General features: G+C 54.8%; 1 protein-coding gene across 1 annotated transcript in view; it reads right to left on the reverse strand.

Moving 5' to 3' along the window:
* Positions 1–430: 430 nt before the first annotated feature.
* The window catches only part of TMEM65 (transmembrane protein 65), a gene marked incomplete at both ends in the record, with an annotated part of 52,512 nt that continues 34,778 nt past the window's right edge, over positions 431–18,164 (reverse strand). The window contains 3 exons of the mRNA XM_078885495.1: positions 431–536; positions 8,485–8,527; positions 16,363–16,417. Of these exons, the coding sequence (XP_078741621.1) occupies positions 431–536; positions 8,485–8,527; positions 16,363–16,417 (204 nt within the window). The remainder of the gene's footprint in view (positions 537–8,484; positions 8,528–16,362; positions 16,418–18,164) is intronic.

Consider the following 18,164-nt stretch of genomic DNA (forward strand, 5'->3'; position numbering starts at 1 on the left):
GAGTGGGTGAGTGAGTGAGTGGGTGAGTGAGTGACTGAGTGAGCGAGTGAGTGAGTGACTGAGTGACTAACTGACTGAGTGACTGAGTGACTAACTGACTGAGTGACTGAGTGAGTGACTGAGTGACTAACTAACTGACTGAGTGACTGAGTGACTAACTGACTGACTCACCGTGTGAGCTGACACGCGTGTTTGCCACGCGTCTGCTTGCTTGGGCGTGAGTGGGTGAGTGGGTGAGTGAGTGAGTGAGTGGGTGAGTGGGTGAGTGAGTGAGTGAGTGGGTGAGTGAGTGAGTGGGTGAGTGAGTGGGTGAGTGAGTGAGTGAGTGGGTGAGTGAGTGACTGAGTGAGCGAGTGAGTGAGTGACTGAGTGAGTGACTGAGTGACTGAGTGACTGACTGAGTGACTGAGTCACTAACTGACTGACTCACCGTGTGAGCTGACACACGTGTTTGCCACGCGTCTGCTTGCTTGGGCGTGAGATTCGGGACAGGAAGTCCAAATCTCCCGGCCAGAGCCTCCACATAGCCAGCCAGCCTGGTGAGAGACACTCACCACTCACTCACCACTCACTCACCACTCACTCACCAGCTCACCAGGTCACTCACTCACTCAGTCAGTCACTCACTCAGTCAGTCACTCGCTCACTCACCAGCTCGCTCACTCACTCACTCGCCACTCACTCACTCACTCACCACTCACTCACCACTCACTCACCACTCACTCACCACTCACTCACCAGCTCACCAGGTCACTCACTCACTCAGTCAGTCAGTCACTCAGTCAGTCACTCGCTCACTCACCAGCTCGCTCACTCACTCACTCGCCACTCACTCACTCACTCACCACTCACTCACCACTCACTCACCAGCTCACCAGGTCACTCACTCACTCACTCAGTCAGTCACTCGCTCACTCACCAGCTCGCTCACTCACTCACTCACTCACCACTCACTCACCAGCTCACTCACCACTCACTCACCACTCACTCACTACTACACTCAGTCAGTCAGTCACTCACTCAGTCAGTCACTCGCTCACTCACCAGCTCGCTCACTCACTCACTCACTCACCACTCACTCACCAGCTCACTCACCACTCACTCACCACTCACTCACTACTACACTCACCACTTACTCACCACTCACTCACCACTCCCTCACCAGCTCACCAGGTCACTCACTCAGTCAGTCAGTCAGTCAGTCACTCACTCAGTCAGTCACTCGCTCACTCACCAGCTCGCTCACTCACTCACTCGCCACTCACTCACTCACTCACCACTCACTCACCACTCACTCACCACTCACTCACCAGCTCACCAGGTCACTCACTCACTCACTCAGTCAGTCACTCGCTCACTCACCAGCTCGCTCACTCACTCACTCACTCACTCACCACTCACTCACCAGCTCACTCACCACTCACTCACCACTCACTCACTACTACACTCACCACTTACTCACCACTCACTCACCACTCCCTCACCAGCTCACCAGGTCACTCACTCAGTCAGTCAGTCAGTCAGTCACTCACTCAGTCAGTCACTCGCTCACTCACCAGCTCGCTCACTCACTCACTCGCCACTCACTCACTCACTCACCACTCACTCACCACTCACTCACCACTCACTCACCAGCTCACCAGGTCACTCACTCACTCACTCAGTCAGTCACTCGCTCACTCACCAGCTCGCTCACTCACTCACTCACTCACTCACCACTCACTCACCAGCTCACTCACCACTCACTCACCACTCACTCACTACTACACTCACCACTTACTCACCACTCACTCACCACTCCCTCACCAGCTCACCAGGTCACTCACTCAGTCAGTCAGTCAGTCAGTCACTCACTCAGTCAGTCACTCGCTCACTCACCAGCTCGCTCACTCACTCACTCACTCACTCACTCGCCACTCACTCACTTACTCACCACTCACTCACCACTCCCTCACCAGCTCACCAGGTCACTCACTCAGTCAGTCAGTCAGTCAGTCACTCACTCAGTCAGTCACTCGCTCACTCACCAGCTCGCTCACTCACTCACTCACTCGCCACTCACTCACTCACTCACCACTCACTCACCACTCACTCACCAGCTCACCAGGTCACTCACTCACTCAGTCAGTCAGTCAGTCACTCACTCACTCAGTCAGTCACTCGCTCACTCACCAGCTCGCTCACTCACTCACTCACGACTCACTCACCACTCACTCACCACTCACTCACTCACCAGCTCGCTCAGTCAGTCACTCACTCACCACTCAGTCAGTCACTCACCACTCACCCACCCACTCACCCACCCACTCACTCACCACTCACTCACCCACCCACCCACCCACCCACCCACCCACCCACCCACTCACTCACTCACCCACCCACTCACCCACCCACTCACTCACCCACTCACCCACTCACTCACCCACCCACCCACTCACCCACTCACTCACCCACCCACCCACTCACCCACCCACTCACCCACCCACTCACTCACCCACTCACTCACCCACCCACCCACTCACCCACCCACCCACTCACCCACCCACCCACCCACTCACTCACCCACCCACCCACCCACCCACTCACTCACCCACTCACCCACTCACCACTCACTCACCCACTCACCACTCACTCACCCACCCACCCACTCACCCACTCACCACTCACTCACTCACCCACTCACTCACCCACCCACCCACCCACCCACCCACCCACTCACTCACCCACCCACTCACTCACCCACTCACCCACTCACTCACCCACCCACCCACTCACCCACCCACTCACCCACCCACTCACTCACCCACTCACTCACCCACCCACCCACTCACCCACCCACCCACTCACCCACCCACCCACCCACTCACTCACCCACCCACCCACCCACTCACTCACCCACTCACCCACTCACCACTCACTCACCCACTCACCACTCACTCACCCACCCACCCACTCACCCACTCACCACTCACTCACTCACCCACTCACTCACTCACCCACTCACTCACCCACCCACCCACCCACCCACCCACCCACTCACTCACCCACCCACTCACTCACCCACTCACCCACTCACTCACCCACCCACCCACTCACCCACTCACTCACTCACTCACCCACTCACTCACTCACCCACTCACCCACCCACCCACTCACCCACTCACTCACTCACTCACTCACCCACTCACTCACTCACTCAACCACTCACTCACCCACCCACTCACCCACCCACTCACTCACCCACTCACCCACCCACTCACTCACCCACCCACCCACCCACTCACTCACCCACCCACCCACTCACCCACCCACCCATTCACTCACCCACCCACTCACCCACCCACCCACTCACCCACTCACCCACCCACTCACTCACCCACTCACCCACTCACTAACCCACCCACCCACTCACCCACTCACTCACCCACCCACCCACTCACCCACCCACCCATTCACTCACCCACCCACTCACCCACCCACTCACTCACCCACCCACCCACTCACCCACCCACCCACCCACTCACCCACCCACTCACTCACCCACCCACCCACCCACTCACTCACCACTCACTCACTCACCCACTCACCACTCACTCACCCACTCACCAATCACTCACCCACCCACCCACTCACCCACTCACCACTCACTCACCCACCCACCCACTCACCCACTCACCCACTCACTCACCCACCCACCCACTCACCCACTCACTCACTCACTCACCCACTCACTCACTCACCCACTCACCCACCCACCCACTCACCCACTCACTCACTCACTCACTCACCCACTCACTCACTCACTCAACCACTCACTCACCCACCCACTCACCCACCCACTCACTCACCCACTCACCCACCCACTCACTCACCCACCCACCCACCCACTCACTCACCCACCCACCCACTCACCCACCCACCCATTCACTCACCCACCCACTCACCCACCCACCCACTCACCCACTCACCCACCCACTCACTCACCCACTCACCCACTCACTAACCCACCCACCCACTCACCCACTCACTCACCCACCCACCCACTCACCCACCCACCCATTCACTCACCCACCCACTCACCCACCCACTCACTCACCCACCCACCCACTCACCCACCCACCCACCCACTCACCCACCCACTCACTCACCCACCCACCCACCCACTCACTCACCACTCACTCACTCACCCACTCACCACTCACTCACCCACTCACCAATCACTCACCCACCCACCCACTCACCCACTCACCACTCACTCACTCAAAGATCCCCCGTACAGCCTTAACAGACTGTAGGGGCAAGTGCTGTTAGCGAGCACCTATGAAGGCCGGCACGGTACACGAGGGGGTGGGTGGCCAGCACCACGCCCGACCGCCTTTGTCTCCCCAGTGGCGATGTTTACACATCGCACCAGGTACTCATTTCAGGCTGAGTCAACCTAGGGGAGGCCCAGGACCGGTTCAGATAATCGTCACTGGTGTTGGCCGTGAGCGGGTATCGAACCCGGGTCGCCAGGTTCATAGCGCAACGCGCTAACCGCTACACTACCGCTCCCCACCACTCACCCACTCACTCACCCACCCACCCACCCACCCACTCACTCACCCACCCACTCACTCACCCACTCACCCACTCACTCACCCACCCACTCACTCACCCACTCACCCACTCACTCACCCACCCACCCACTCACTCACCCACCCACCCACTCACCCACTCACTCACTCACTCACTCACCCACTCACTCACTCACCCACTCACCCACCCACCCACCCACTCACCCACCCACTCACCCACCCACTCACTCACCCACTCACCCACTCACTCACCCACCCACCCACTCACCCACTCACTCACTCACTCACTCACCCACTCACTCACTCACCCACTCACCCACCCACCCACCCACTCACCACTCACCCACCCACTCACCCACCCACCCACTCACCCACTCACCCACCCACCCACCCACCCACTCACTCACCACTCACTCACCCACCCACCCACCCACTCACTCACCCACCACCACTCACTCACCACCCACCTCACTCACCCACCCACCCACCACTCACCACCCACTCACCCACTCACACCACACCACCCACCCACCCACCCACCCACCCACACCCACACCACTCACCCACTCACCCACTCACTCACCCACCCACTCACCCACCCACTCACCCCACCCACCCACTCACTCACCCACCCACCCACCCACCCACCCACTCACTCACCCACTCACCCACTCACCACTCACCACCCACTCACCACTCACTCACCCACCCACCCACTCACCCACTCACCACTCACTCACTCACCCACTCACTCACCCACCCACCCACCCACCCACTCACTCACCCACCCACTCACTCACCCACTCACCCACTCACTCACCCACCCACCCACTCACCCACTCACTCACTCACTCACCCACTCACTCACACACCCACTCACCCCACCCACCCACTCACCCACTCACTCACTCACCCACTCACTCACTCAACCACTCACTCACCCACCCACTCACCCACCCACTCACTCACCCACTCACCCACTCACTCACCCACCCACCCACTCACCCACTCACTCACCACACCCACCCACCACCCACCACCCCACCCACCCACTCACTCACCCACCCACTCACCCACCCACTCACTCACCCACCCACTCACCCACCCACCCACCCACTCACCCACCCACTCACTCACCCACCCACCCACCCACTCACTCACCACTCACTCACTCACCCACTCACCACTCACTCACCCACTCACCAATCACTCACCCACCCACCCACTCACCCACTCACCACTCACTCACTCACCCACTCACTCACCCACCCACCCACCCACTCACTCACCCACCCACTCACTCACCCACTCACCCACTCACTCACCCACCCACCCACCCACTCACCCACTCACTCACTCACTCACTCACCCACTCACTCACTCACCCACTCACCCACCCACCCACTCACCCACCCACTCACCCCACTCACTCACTCACTCACCCACTCACCCACCCACCCACTCACCCACTCACCCACCCACCCACCCCACTCACTCACCACTCACTCACCCACCCACCCACCCACTCACTCACCCACCCACTCACTCACCACCCACTCACTCACCCACCCACCCACTCACTCACCACCCACTCACACCTCACTCACCCACCCACCCACCCACTCACCCACCCACTCACTCACCACTCACCCACTCACTCACCCACCCACCCACCCACTCACTCACCCACCCACTCACTCACTCACCACCCACTCACTCACTCACGCACTCACCCACCCACCCACCCACTCACTCACCCCCTCACTCACCACTCACTCACTCACCCACCCACCCACCCACTCACCCACCCACCCACCCACCACTCACTCACCAGCTCACTCAGTCACTCACTCATTCAGTCAGTCACTCAGTCAGTCACTCACCAGCTCACTCACTCACCCACTCACCCACTCACCCACTCACCACTCACTCACCCACTCACCCACTCACCACTCACTCACCCACCCACCCACCCACCCACTCACTCACCACTCACTCACCAGCTCACTCAGTCACTCACTCATTCAGTCAGTCACTCAGTCAGTCACTCACGCACTCACTCACTCACCCACTCACCCACTCACCCACCCACTCACTCACCCACTCACTCACCCACCCCACTCACTCACTCACCCACCCACCCACCCACCCACTCACCCACCCACTCACTCACCACTCACCCACTCACTCACCCACCCACTCACCCACCCACCCACTCACCCACCCACCCACTCACTCACCCACCCACCCACCCACCCACTCACTCACCCACTCACCCACTCACCACTCACTCACCCACTCACCACTCACTCACCCACCCACCCACTCACCCACTCACCACTCACTCACTCACCCACTCACTCACCCACCCACCCACCCACCCACCCACTCACTCACCCACTCACCCACCCACTCACCCACTCACCACTCACTCACTCACCCACTCACTCACCCCCCACCCACCCACCCACCCACTCACTCACCCACTCACCCACTCACTCACCCACCCACCACTCACCCACTCACTCACTCACTCACCCACTCACTCACTCACCCACTCACCACCCACCCACTCACCCACTCACTCACTCACTCACCCATCACTCACTCAACCACTCACTCACCCACCTCACTCACCCCCCCACTCACCACCCACCACTCACTCACCCACTCACCCACTCACTCACCCACCCACCCACTCACCCACTCACTCACCCACCCACCCACTCACCCACCCACCCACTCACTCACCCACCCACTCACCCACCCACTCACTCACCCACCCACCCACTCACCCACCCACCCACCCACCCACTCACCCACCCACTCACTCACCCACCCACCCACCCACTCACTCACCACTCACTCACTCACCCACTCACCACTCACTCACCCACTCACCAATCACTCACCCACCCACCCACTCACCCACTCACCACTCACTCACTCACCCACTCACTCACCCACCCACCCACCCACCCACCCACTCACTCACCCACCCACTCACTCACCCACTCACCCACTCACTCACCCACCCACCCACTCACCCACTCACTCACTCACTCACTCACCCACTCACTCACTCACCCACTCACCCACCCACCCACTCACCCACCCACTCACCCACTCACTCACTCACTCACTCACCCACTCACCCACCCACCCACTCACCCACTCACCCACTCACCCACCCACCCACCCACCCACTCACTCACCACTCACTCACCCACCCACCCACCCACTCACTCACCCACCCACTCACTCACCACCCACTCACTCACCCACCCACCCACTCACTCACCACCCACTCACACCTCACTCACCCACCCACCCACCCACTCACCCACCCACTCACTCACCACTCACCCACTCACTCACCCACCCACCCACCCACTCACTCACCCACCCACTCACTCACTCACTCACCCCACCCACTCACTCACTCACGCACTCACCCACCCACCCACCCACTCACTCACCCCCTCACTCACCACTCACTCACTCACCCACCCACCCACCCACTCACCCACCCACCCACCCACCACTCACTCACCAGCTCACTCAGTCACTCACTCATTCAGTCAGTCACTCAGTCAGTCACTCACCAGCTCACTCACTCACCCACTCACCCACTCACCCACTCACCACTCACTCACCCACTCACCCACTCACCACTCACTCACCCACCCACCCACCCACTCACTCACCACTCACTCACCAGCTCACTCAGTCACTCCACTCATTCAGTCAGTCACTCAGTCAGTCACTCACGCACTCACTCACTCACCCACTCACCCACTCACCCACCCACTCACTCACACCACTCACTCACCCACCCACTCACTCACTCACCCACCCACCCACTCACCCACCCCACTGACTCACCAGCTCCTCACTATAAACTCACCCCAGCCCGGCCAAATCCGACACGAGGTTGCCCATGGCAGCAGCTGCAGACAGACAGAGACACACAGAGTGAGACACAGAGACACACAGAGTGAGACACAGTGAGACACACAGAGTGAGACACACAGAGACACACACAAAGACACACACAGAGACTCACACAGAGTGAGACACACACAGAGTGAGACACAGAGACACACACAGAGTGAGACACACAGAGACACACACAGAGTGAGACACAGAGACACACAGAGTGAGACACACAGAGTGAGACACACAGAGTGAGACACAGTGAGACACACACAGAGTGAGACACAGTGAGACACAGAGTGAGACACAGAGACACACAAAGAGACACACACAGAGTGAGACACACAGAGACACACACAGAGTGAGACACACACAGAGTGAGACACACACAGAGACACACACAGAGTGAGACACACACAGAGTGAGACACAGAGACACACACAGAGTGAGACACAGAGACACACACAGAGTGAGACACACACAGAGTGAGACACACAGAGACACACAGAGTGAGACACAGAGACACACACAGAGTGAGACACAGAGACACACACAGAGTGAGACACAGAGACACACAGAGTGAGACACAGAGACACACAGAGTGAGACACAGAGACACACACAGAGTGAGACACAGAGACACACACAGAGACACACACAGAGTGAGACACACACAGAGTGAGACACAGAGACACACACAGAGTGAGACACACAGAGACACACACAGAGTGAGACACAGTGAGACACACAGAGTGAGACACAGTGAGACACACACAGAGTGAGACACAGTGAGACACACAGAGTGAGACACAGAGACACACAAAGAGACACACACAGAGTGAGACACACAGAGACACACACAGAGTGAGACACACACAGAGTGAGACACACACAGAGACACACACAGAGTGAGACACACACAGAGTGAGACACAGAGACACACACAGAGTGAGACACAGAGACACACACAGAGTGAGACACACACAGAGTGAGACACACAGAGACACACACAGAGTGAGACACAGAGACACACACAGAGTGAGACACAGAGACACACACAGAGTGAGACACAGAGACACACACAGAGTGAGACACAGAGACACACAGAGTGAGACACAGAGACACACACAGAGTGAGACACAGAGACACACACAGAGTGAGACACAGAGACACACACAGAGTGAGACACACACAGAGTGAGACACACAGAGACACACACAGAGTGAGACACACACAGAGTGAGACACAGAGACACACACAGAGTGAGACACACACAGAGTGAGACACACAGAGACACACAGAGTGAGACACAGAGACACACACAGAGACACACACAGAGTGAGACACAGAGACACACACAGAGTGAGACACAGAGACACACAGAGTGAGACACAGTGAGACACACAGAGTGAGACACAGAGACACACACAGAGTGAGACACACACAGAGTGAGACACAGAGACACACACAGAGTGAGACACACACAGAGTGAGACACAGAGACACACACAGAGTGAGACACACACAGAGTGAGACACAGAGACACACACAGAGTGAGACACAGAGACTCACACAGAGACACACACAGAGTGAGACACAGAGACACACACAGAGACACACACAGAGTGAGACACACACAGAGTGAGACACAGAGACACACACAGAGAGCACACACAGAGTGAGACACAGAGACACACACAGAGACACACACAGAGTGAGACACACACAGAGTGAGACACAGAGACACACACAGAGTGAGACACAGAGACACACACAGAGTGAGACACAGAGACACACACAGAGTGAGACACAGAGACACACACAGAGACACACACAGAGACACACACAGAGACACACAGAGACACACACAGAGTGAGACGCAGAGACACACACAGAGTGAGACACAGAGACACACACAGAGACACACACAGAGACACACACAGAGTGAGACACAGAGACACACACAGAGTGAGACACACACAGAGACACACACAGAGTGAGACACAGAGACACACACAGAGTGAGACACAGAGACACACACAGAGTGAGACACAGAGACACACACAGAGTGAGACACACACAGAGACACACACAGAGTGAGACACAGAGACACACACAGAGTGAGACACAGAGACACACACAGAGTGAGACACACACAGAGTGAGACACAGAGACACACACAGAGACACACAGAGTGAGACACACACAGAGTGAGACACACACACAGAGTGAGACACACAGAGTGAGACACAGAGACACACAGAGTGAGACACAGAGACACACACAGAGTGAGACACAGAGACACACACAGAGTGAGACACAGAGACACACACAGAGACACACACAGAGTGAGACACACACAGAGTGAGACACAGAGACACACACAGAGTGAGACACACACAGAGTGAGACACAGAGACACACACAGAGTGAGACACAGAGACACACACAGAGACACACACAGAGTGAGACACAGAGACACACACAGAGACACACACAGAGTGAGACACAGAGACACACACAGAGACACACACAGAGTGAGACACACACAGAGTGAGACACAGAGACACACACAGAGACACACACAGAGTGAGACACACACAGAGTGAGACACACACAGAGTGAGACACAGAGACACACACAGAGTGAGACACACACAGAGTGAGACACAGAGACACACACAGAGTGAGACACAGAGACACACACAGAGTGAGACACAGAGACACACACAGAGTGAGACACAGAGACACACACAGAGACACACACAGAGTGAGACACAGAGACACACACAGAGTGAGACACAGAGACACACACAGAGACACACACAGAGTGAGACACAGAGACACACACAGAGTGAGACACACACAGAGTGAGACACACACAGAGTGAGACACAGAGACACACACAGTGAGACACACACAGAGTGAGACACAGAGACACACACAGAGTGAGACACACACAGAGTGAGACACACACAGAGTGAGACACAGAGACACACACAGAGTGAGACACAGAGACACACACAGAGTGAGACACAGAGACACACACAGAGACACACACAGAGTGAGACACAGAGACACACACAGAGACACACACAGAGTGAGACACAGAGACACACACAGAGTGAGACACACACAGAGTGAGACACAGGAGACACACAGAGTGAGACACAGTGAGACACACAGAGTGAGACACACAGAGACACACACAAAGACACACACAGAGACTCACACAGAGACACACACAGAGTGAGACACAGAGACACACACAGAGTGAGACACAGAGACACACACAGAGTGAGACACAGAGACACACAGAGTGAGACACACACAGAGTGAGACACACACAGAGTGAGACACAGAGACACACACAGAGTGAGACACAGAGACACACAGAGTGAGACACAGTGAGACACACACAGAGTGAGACACAGAGACACACACAGAGTGAGACACAGAGACACACACAGAGTGAGACACAGAGACACACACAGAGTGAGACACACACAGAGACACACACAGAGTGAGACACAGAGACACACACAGAGACACACACAGAGTGAGACACAGAGACACACACAGAGTGAGACACAGAGACACACAGAGTGAGACACAGTGAGACACACAGAGTGAGACACAGAGACACACACAGAGTGAGACACAGAGACACACACAGAGACACACACAGAGACACACACAGAGACACACACAGAGTGAGACACACACAGAGTGAGACACACACAGAGTGAGACATATAGACACACACAGAGTGAGACACAGAGACAAACACAGAGTGAGACACAGTGAGACACACAGAGTGAGACACACACAGAGTGAGACACACAGAGACACACACAGAGACACACACAGAGACACACACAGAGTAAGACACACACAGAGTGAGACACAGAGACACACAGAGTGAGACACACACAGAGTGAGACACACACAGAGTGAGACACACACAGAGTGAGACACACAGAGTGAGACACACACAGAGACAGAGACACACACAGAGACACACAGAGACACACAGAGTGAGACACACAGAGACACACACAGAGACACACACAGAGACACACACAGAGTGAGACACAGAGACACACACAGAGTGAGACACAGAGACACACAGAGTGAGACACACACAGTGAGACACAGAGACACAGACACAGAGACACACAGAGTGAGACACACAGAGTGAGACACACACAGAGACACACACAGAAACACACAGAGACACACAGAGTGAGACACACAGAGACACACAGAGTGAGACACAGACACACAGACACACAGAGTGAGACACAGAGACACACACAGAGTGAGACACAGAGACACACACAGAGTGAGACACAGAGACACACACAGAGACACACACAGAGTGAGACACAGAGACACACACAGAGTGAGACACAGAGACACACACAGAGACACACACAGAGTGAGACACAGAGACACACACAGAGTGAGACACACACAGAGTGAGACACACACAGAGTGAGACACAGAGACACACACAGTGAGACACACACAGAGTGAGACACAGAGACACACACAGAGTGAGACACACACAGAGTGAGACACACACAGAGTGAGACACAGAGACACACACAGAGTGAGACACAGAGACACACACAGAGTGAGACACAGAGACACACACAGAGACACACACAGAGTGAGACACAGAGACACACACAGAGACACACACAGAGTGAGACACAGAGACACACACAGAGTGAGACACACACAGAGTGAGACACAGAGACACACAGAGTGAGACACAGTGAGACACACAGAGTGAGACACACAGAGACACACACAAAGACACACACAGAGACTCACACAGAGACACACACAGAGTGAGACACAGAGACACACACAGAGTGAGACACAGAGACACACACAGAGTGAGACACAGAGACACACAGAGTGAGACACACACAGAGTGAGACACACACAGAGTGAGACACAGAGACACACACAGAGTGAGACACAGAGACACACAGAGTGAGACACAGTGAGACACACACAGAGTGAGACACAGAGACACACACAGAGTGAGACACAGAGACACACACAGAGTGAGACACAGAGACACACACAGAGTGAGACACAGAGACACACACAGAGTGAGACACACACAGAGACACACACAGAGTGAGACACAGAGACACACACAGAGACACACACAGAGTGAGACACAGAGACACACACAGAGTGAGACACAGAGACACACAGAGTGAGACACAGTGAGACACACAGAGTGAGACACAGAGACACACACAGAGTGAGACACAGAGACACACACAGAGACACACACAGAGACACACACAGAGACACACACAGAGTGAGACACACACAGAGTGAGACACACACAGAGTGAGACATATAGACACACACAGAGTGAGACACAGAGACAAACACAGAGTGAGACACAGTGAGACACACAGAGTGAGACACACACAGAGTGAGACACACAGAGACACACACAGAGACACACACAGAGACACACACAGAGTAAGACACACACAGAGTGAGACACAGAGACACACAGAGTGAGACACACACAGAGTGAGACACACACAGAGTGAGACACACACAGAGTGAGACACACAGAGTGAGACACACACAGAGACAGAGACACACACAGAGACACACAGAGACACACAGAGTGAGACACACAGAGACACACACAGAGACACACACAGAGACACACACAGAGTGAGACACAGAGACACACACAGAGTGAGACACAGAGACACACAGAGTGAGACACACACAGTGAGACACAGAGACACAGACACAGAGACACACAGAGTGAGACACACAGAGTGAGACACACACAGAGACACACACAGAAACACACAGAGACACACAGAGTGAGACACACAGAGACACACAGAGTGAGACACAGACACACAGACACACAGAGTGAGACACACAGAGACACACACAGAGACACACAGAGACACACAGAGTGAGACACACAGAGACACACAGAGTGAGACACAGACACACAGACACACAGAGTGAGACACACAGAGACACACACAGAGTGAGACACAGAGACACACAGAGTGAGACACAGTGAGACACACAGAGTGAGACACAGAGACACACACAGAGTGAGACACAGAGACACACACAGAGACACACACAGAGACACACACAGAGACACACACAGAGTGAGACACACACAGAGTGAGACACACACAGAGTGAGACACATAGACACACACAGAGTGAGACACAGAGACAAACACAGAGTGAGACACAGTGAGACACACAGAGTGAGACACACACAGAGTGAGACACACAGAGACACACACAGAGACACACACAGAGACACACACAGAGTAAGACACACACAGAGTGAGACACAGAGACACACAGAGTGAGACACACACAGAGTGAGACACACACAGAGTGAGACACACACAGAGTGAGACACACAGAGTGAGACACACACAGAGACAGAGACACACACAGAGACACACAGAGACACACAGAGTGAGACACACAGAGACACACACAGAGACACACACAGAGACACACACAGAGTGAGACACAGAGACACACACAGAGTGAGACACAGAGACACACAGAGTGAGACACACACAGTGAGACACAGAGACACAGACACAGAGACACACAGAGTGAGACACACAGAGTGAGACACACACAGAGACACACACAGAAACACACAGAGACACACAGAGTGAGACACACAGAGACACACAGAGTGAGACACAGACACACAGACACACAGAGTGAGACACACAGAGACACACACAGAGACACACAGAGACACACAGAGTGAGACACACAGAGACACACAGAGTGAGACACAGACACACAGACACACAGAGTGAGACACACAGAGACACACAGAGTGAGACACACAGAGACACACAGAGTGAGACACAGACACACACAGAGTGAGACACACACAGACACACAGAGTGAGACACAGACACACAGACACACAGAGTGAGACACAGAGACACACAGAGTGAGACACACACAGACACACAGAGTGAGACACAGACACACAGACACACAGAGTGAGACACAGACACACAGAGTGAGACACACAGAGACACACAGAGTGAGACACAGACACACAGAGACACACACAGAGACACACAGAGTGAGACACAGACACACAGACACACAGAGACACATAGAGTGACACACAGAGACACACACAGACACACACAGAGTGAGACACAGACACACAGACACACAGAGACACACAGAGTGACACACAGAGTCACACACAGAGACACACAGAGTGAGACACAGACACACAGACACACAGAGACACACAGAGTGACACACAGAGACACACACAGAGACACACAGAGTGAGACACAGACACACAGATACACAGAGACACACAGAGTGACACACAGAGACACACACAGACACACACAGAGTGAGACACAGACACACAGACACACAGAGACACACAGACACACAGACACACACAGAGTGAGACACAGACACACAGACACACAGAGACACACAGACACACACAGAGTGAGACACAGACACACAGACACACAGACACACACAGAGTGAGACACAGACACACAGACACACAGAGTGAGACACACAGAGACACACAGAGTGCTGTGGTTACCACATGGTCACCGTGGTTACCGTGTGGGTTGCCGTGGTTACCGTGTGGGTTGCCGTGGTTACCGTGTGGGTTGCCGTGGTTACCGTGTGGGTTGCCGTGGTTACCGTGTGGGTTGCCGTGGTTACCGTGTGGGTTGCCGTGGTTACCGTGTGGGTTGCCGTGGTTACCGTGTGGGTTGCCGTGGTTACCGTGTGGGTTGCCGTGGTTACCTGCCATAGTTGAGATGCCCAGCGTCACTCCCACAGACATCTCAATGTTGGCTCCCTGAGACAAACACAGTGAGACACACAGTGAGACACACAGTGAGACACACAGTGAGACACACAGTGAGACACACAGTGAGACACATACACAGATAGACACACAGTGAGACACACAGTGAGACACAGTGAGACACACAGTGAGACACAGTGAGACACACAGTGAGACACACAGTGAGACACACAGTGAGACACATACACAGATAGACACACAGTGAGACACACAGTGACACACACAGTGAGACACACACAGTGAGACACACAGTGAGACACATACACAGATAGACACACAGTGAGACACACAGTGACACACAGTGAGACACAGTGACACACAGTGACACACAGTGAGACGCACAGTGAGACACACAGTGACACACAGTGAGACACACAGTGAGACACACAGTGACACACACAGTGAGACACACAGTGAGACACACAGTGAGACACACAGTGACACACACAGTGAGACACACAGTGAGACACACAGTGAGACACACAGTGACACACACAGTGAGACACACAGTGAGACACACAGTGAGACACACAGTGAGACACACAGTGAGACACACAGTGAGACACACAGTGACACACACAGTGACACACACAGTGAGACACACAGTGAGACACACAGTGACACACACAGTGAGACACACAGTGAGACACACAGTGAGACACACAGTGAGACACACAGTGAGACACACAGTGAGACACACAGTGACACACACAGTGACACACACAGTGAGACACACAGTGAGACACACAGTGAGACACACAGTGAGACACAGTGAGACACACACAGTGAGACACACAGTGAGACACACAGTGACACACACAGTGAGACACACAGAGAGACACACAGTGACACACACAGTGAGACACACAGTGAGACACACAGTGAGACACACAGTGACACACACAGTGAGACACACAGTGAGACACACAGTGAGACACACAGTGAGACACACAGTGACACACACAGTGAGACACACAGTGAGACACACAGTGAGACACACAGTGAGACACACAGTGAGACACACAGTGTGACACACAGTGAGACACACAGTGAGACACAGTGACACACACAGTGACACACAGTGAGACACACAGTGAGACACACAGTGAGACACACAGTGAGACACACAGTGAGACACACAGTGAGACACACAGTGAGACACACAGTGAGACACAGTGAGACACACAGTGAGACACACAGTGAGACACACAGTGAGACACACAGTGACACACAGTGAGACACACAGTGAGACACGCAGTGAGACACACAGTGACACACACAGTGAGACACACAGTGAGACACACAGTGAGACACACAGTGAGACACACAGTGAGACACAGTGAGACACACAGTGAGACACACAGTGAGACACACAGTGAGACACACAGTGAGACACACAGTGAGACACAGTGAGACACACAGTGAGACACACAGTGAGACACACAGTGAGACACACAGTGAGACACACAGTGAGACACACAGTGACACACACAGTGACACACAGTGACACACAGTGAGACACACAGTGAGACACAGTGAGACACACAGTGACACACACAGTGAGACACACAGTGAGACACACAGTGAGACACACAGTGAGACACACAGTGAGACACACAGTGAGACACACAGTGAGACACACAGTGAGACACACAGTGAGACACACAGTGAGACACAGTGAGACACACAGTGAGACACACAGTGAGACACACAGTGAGACACACAGTGAGACACACAG

Source organism: Lampetra fluviatilis, unplaced genomic scaffold (assembly GCF_964198595.1).
Source record: "Lampetra fluviatilis unplaced genomic scaffold, kcLamFluv1.1 SCAFFOLD_508, whole genome shotgun sequence".
Lineage (NCBI taxonomy): Eukaryota > Metazoa > Chordata > Hyperoartia > Petromyzontiformes > Petromyzontidae > Lampetra > Lampetra fluviatilis.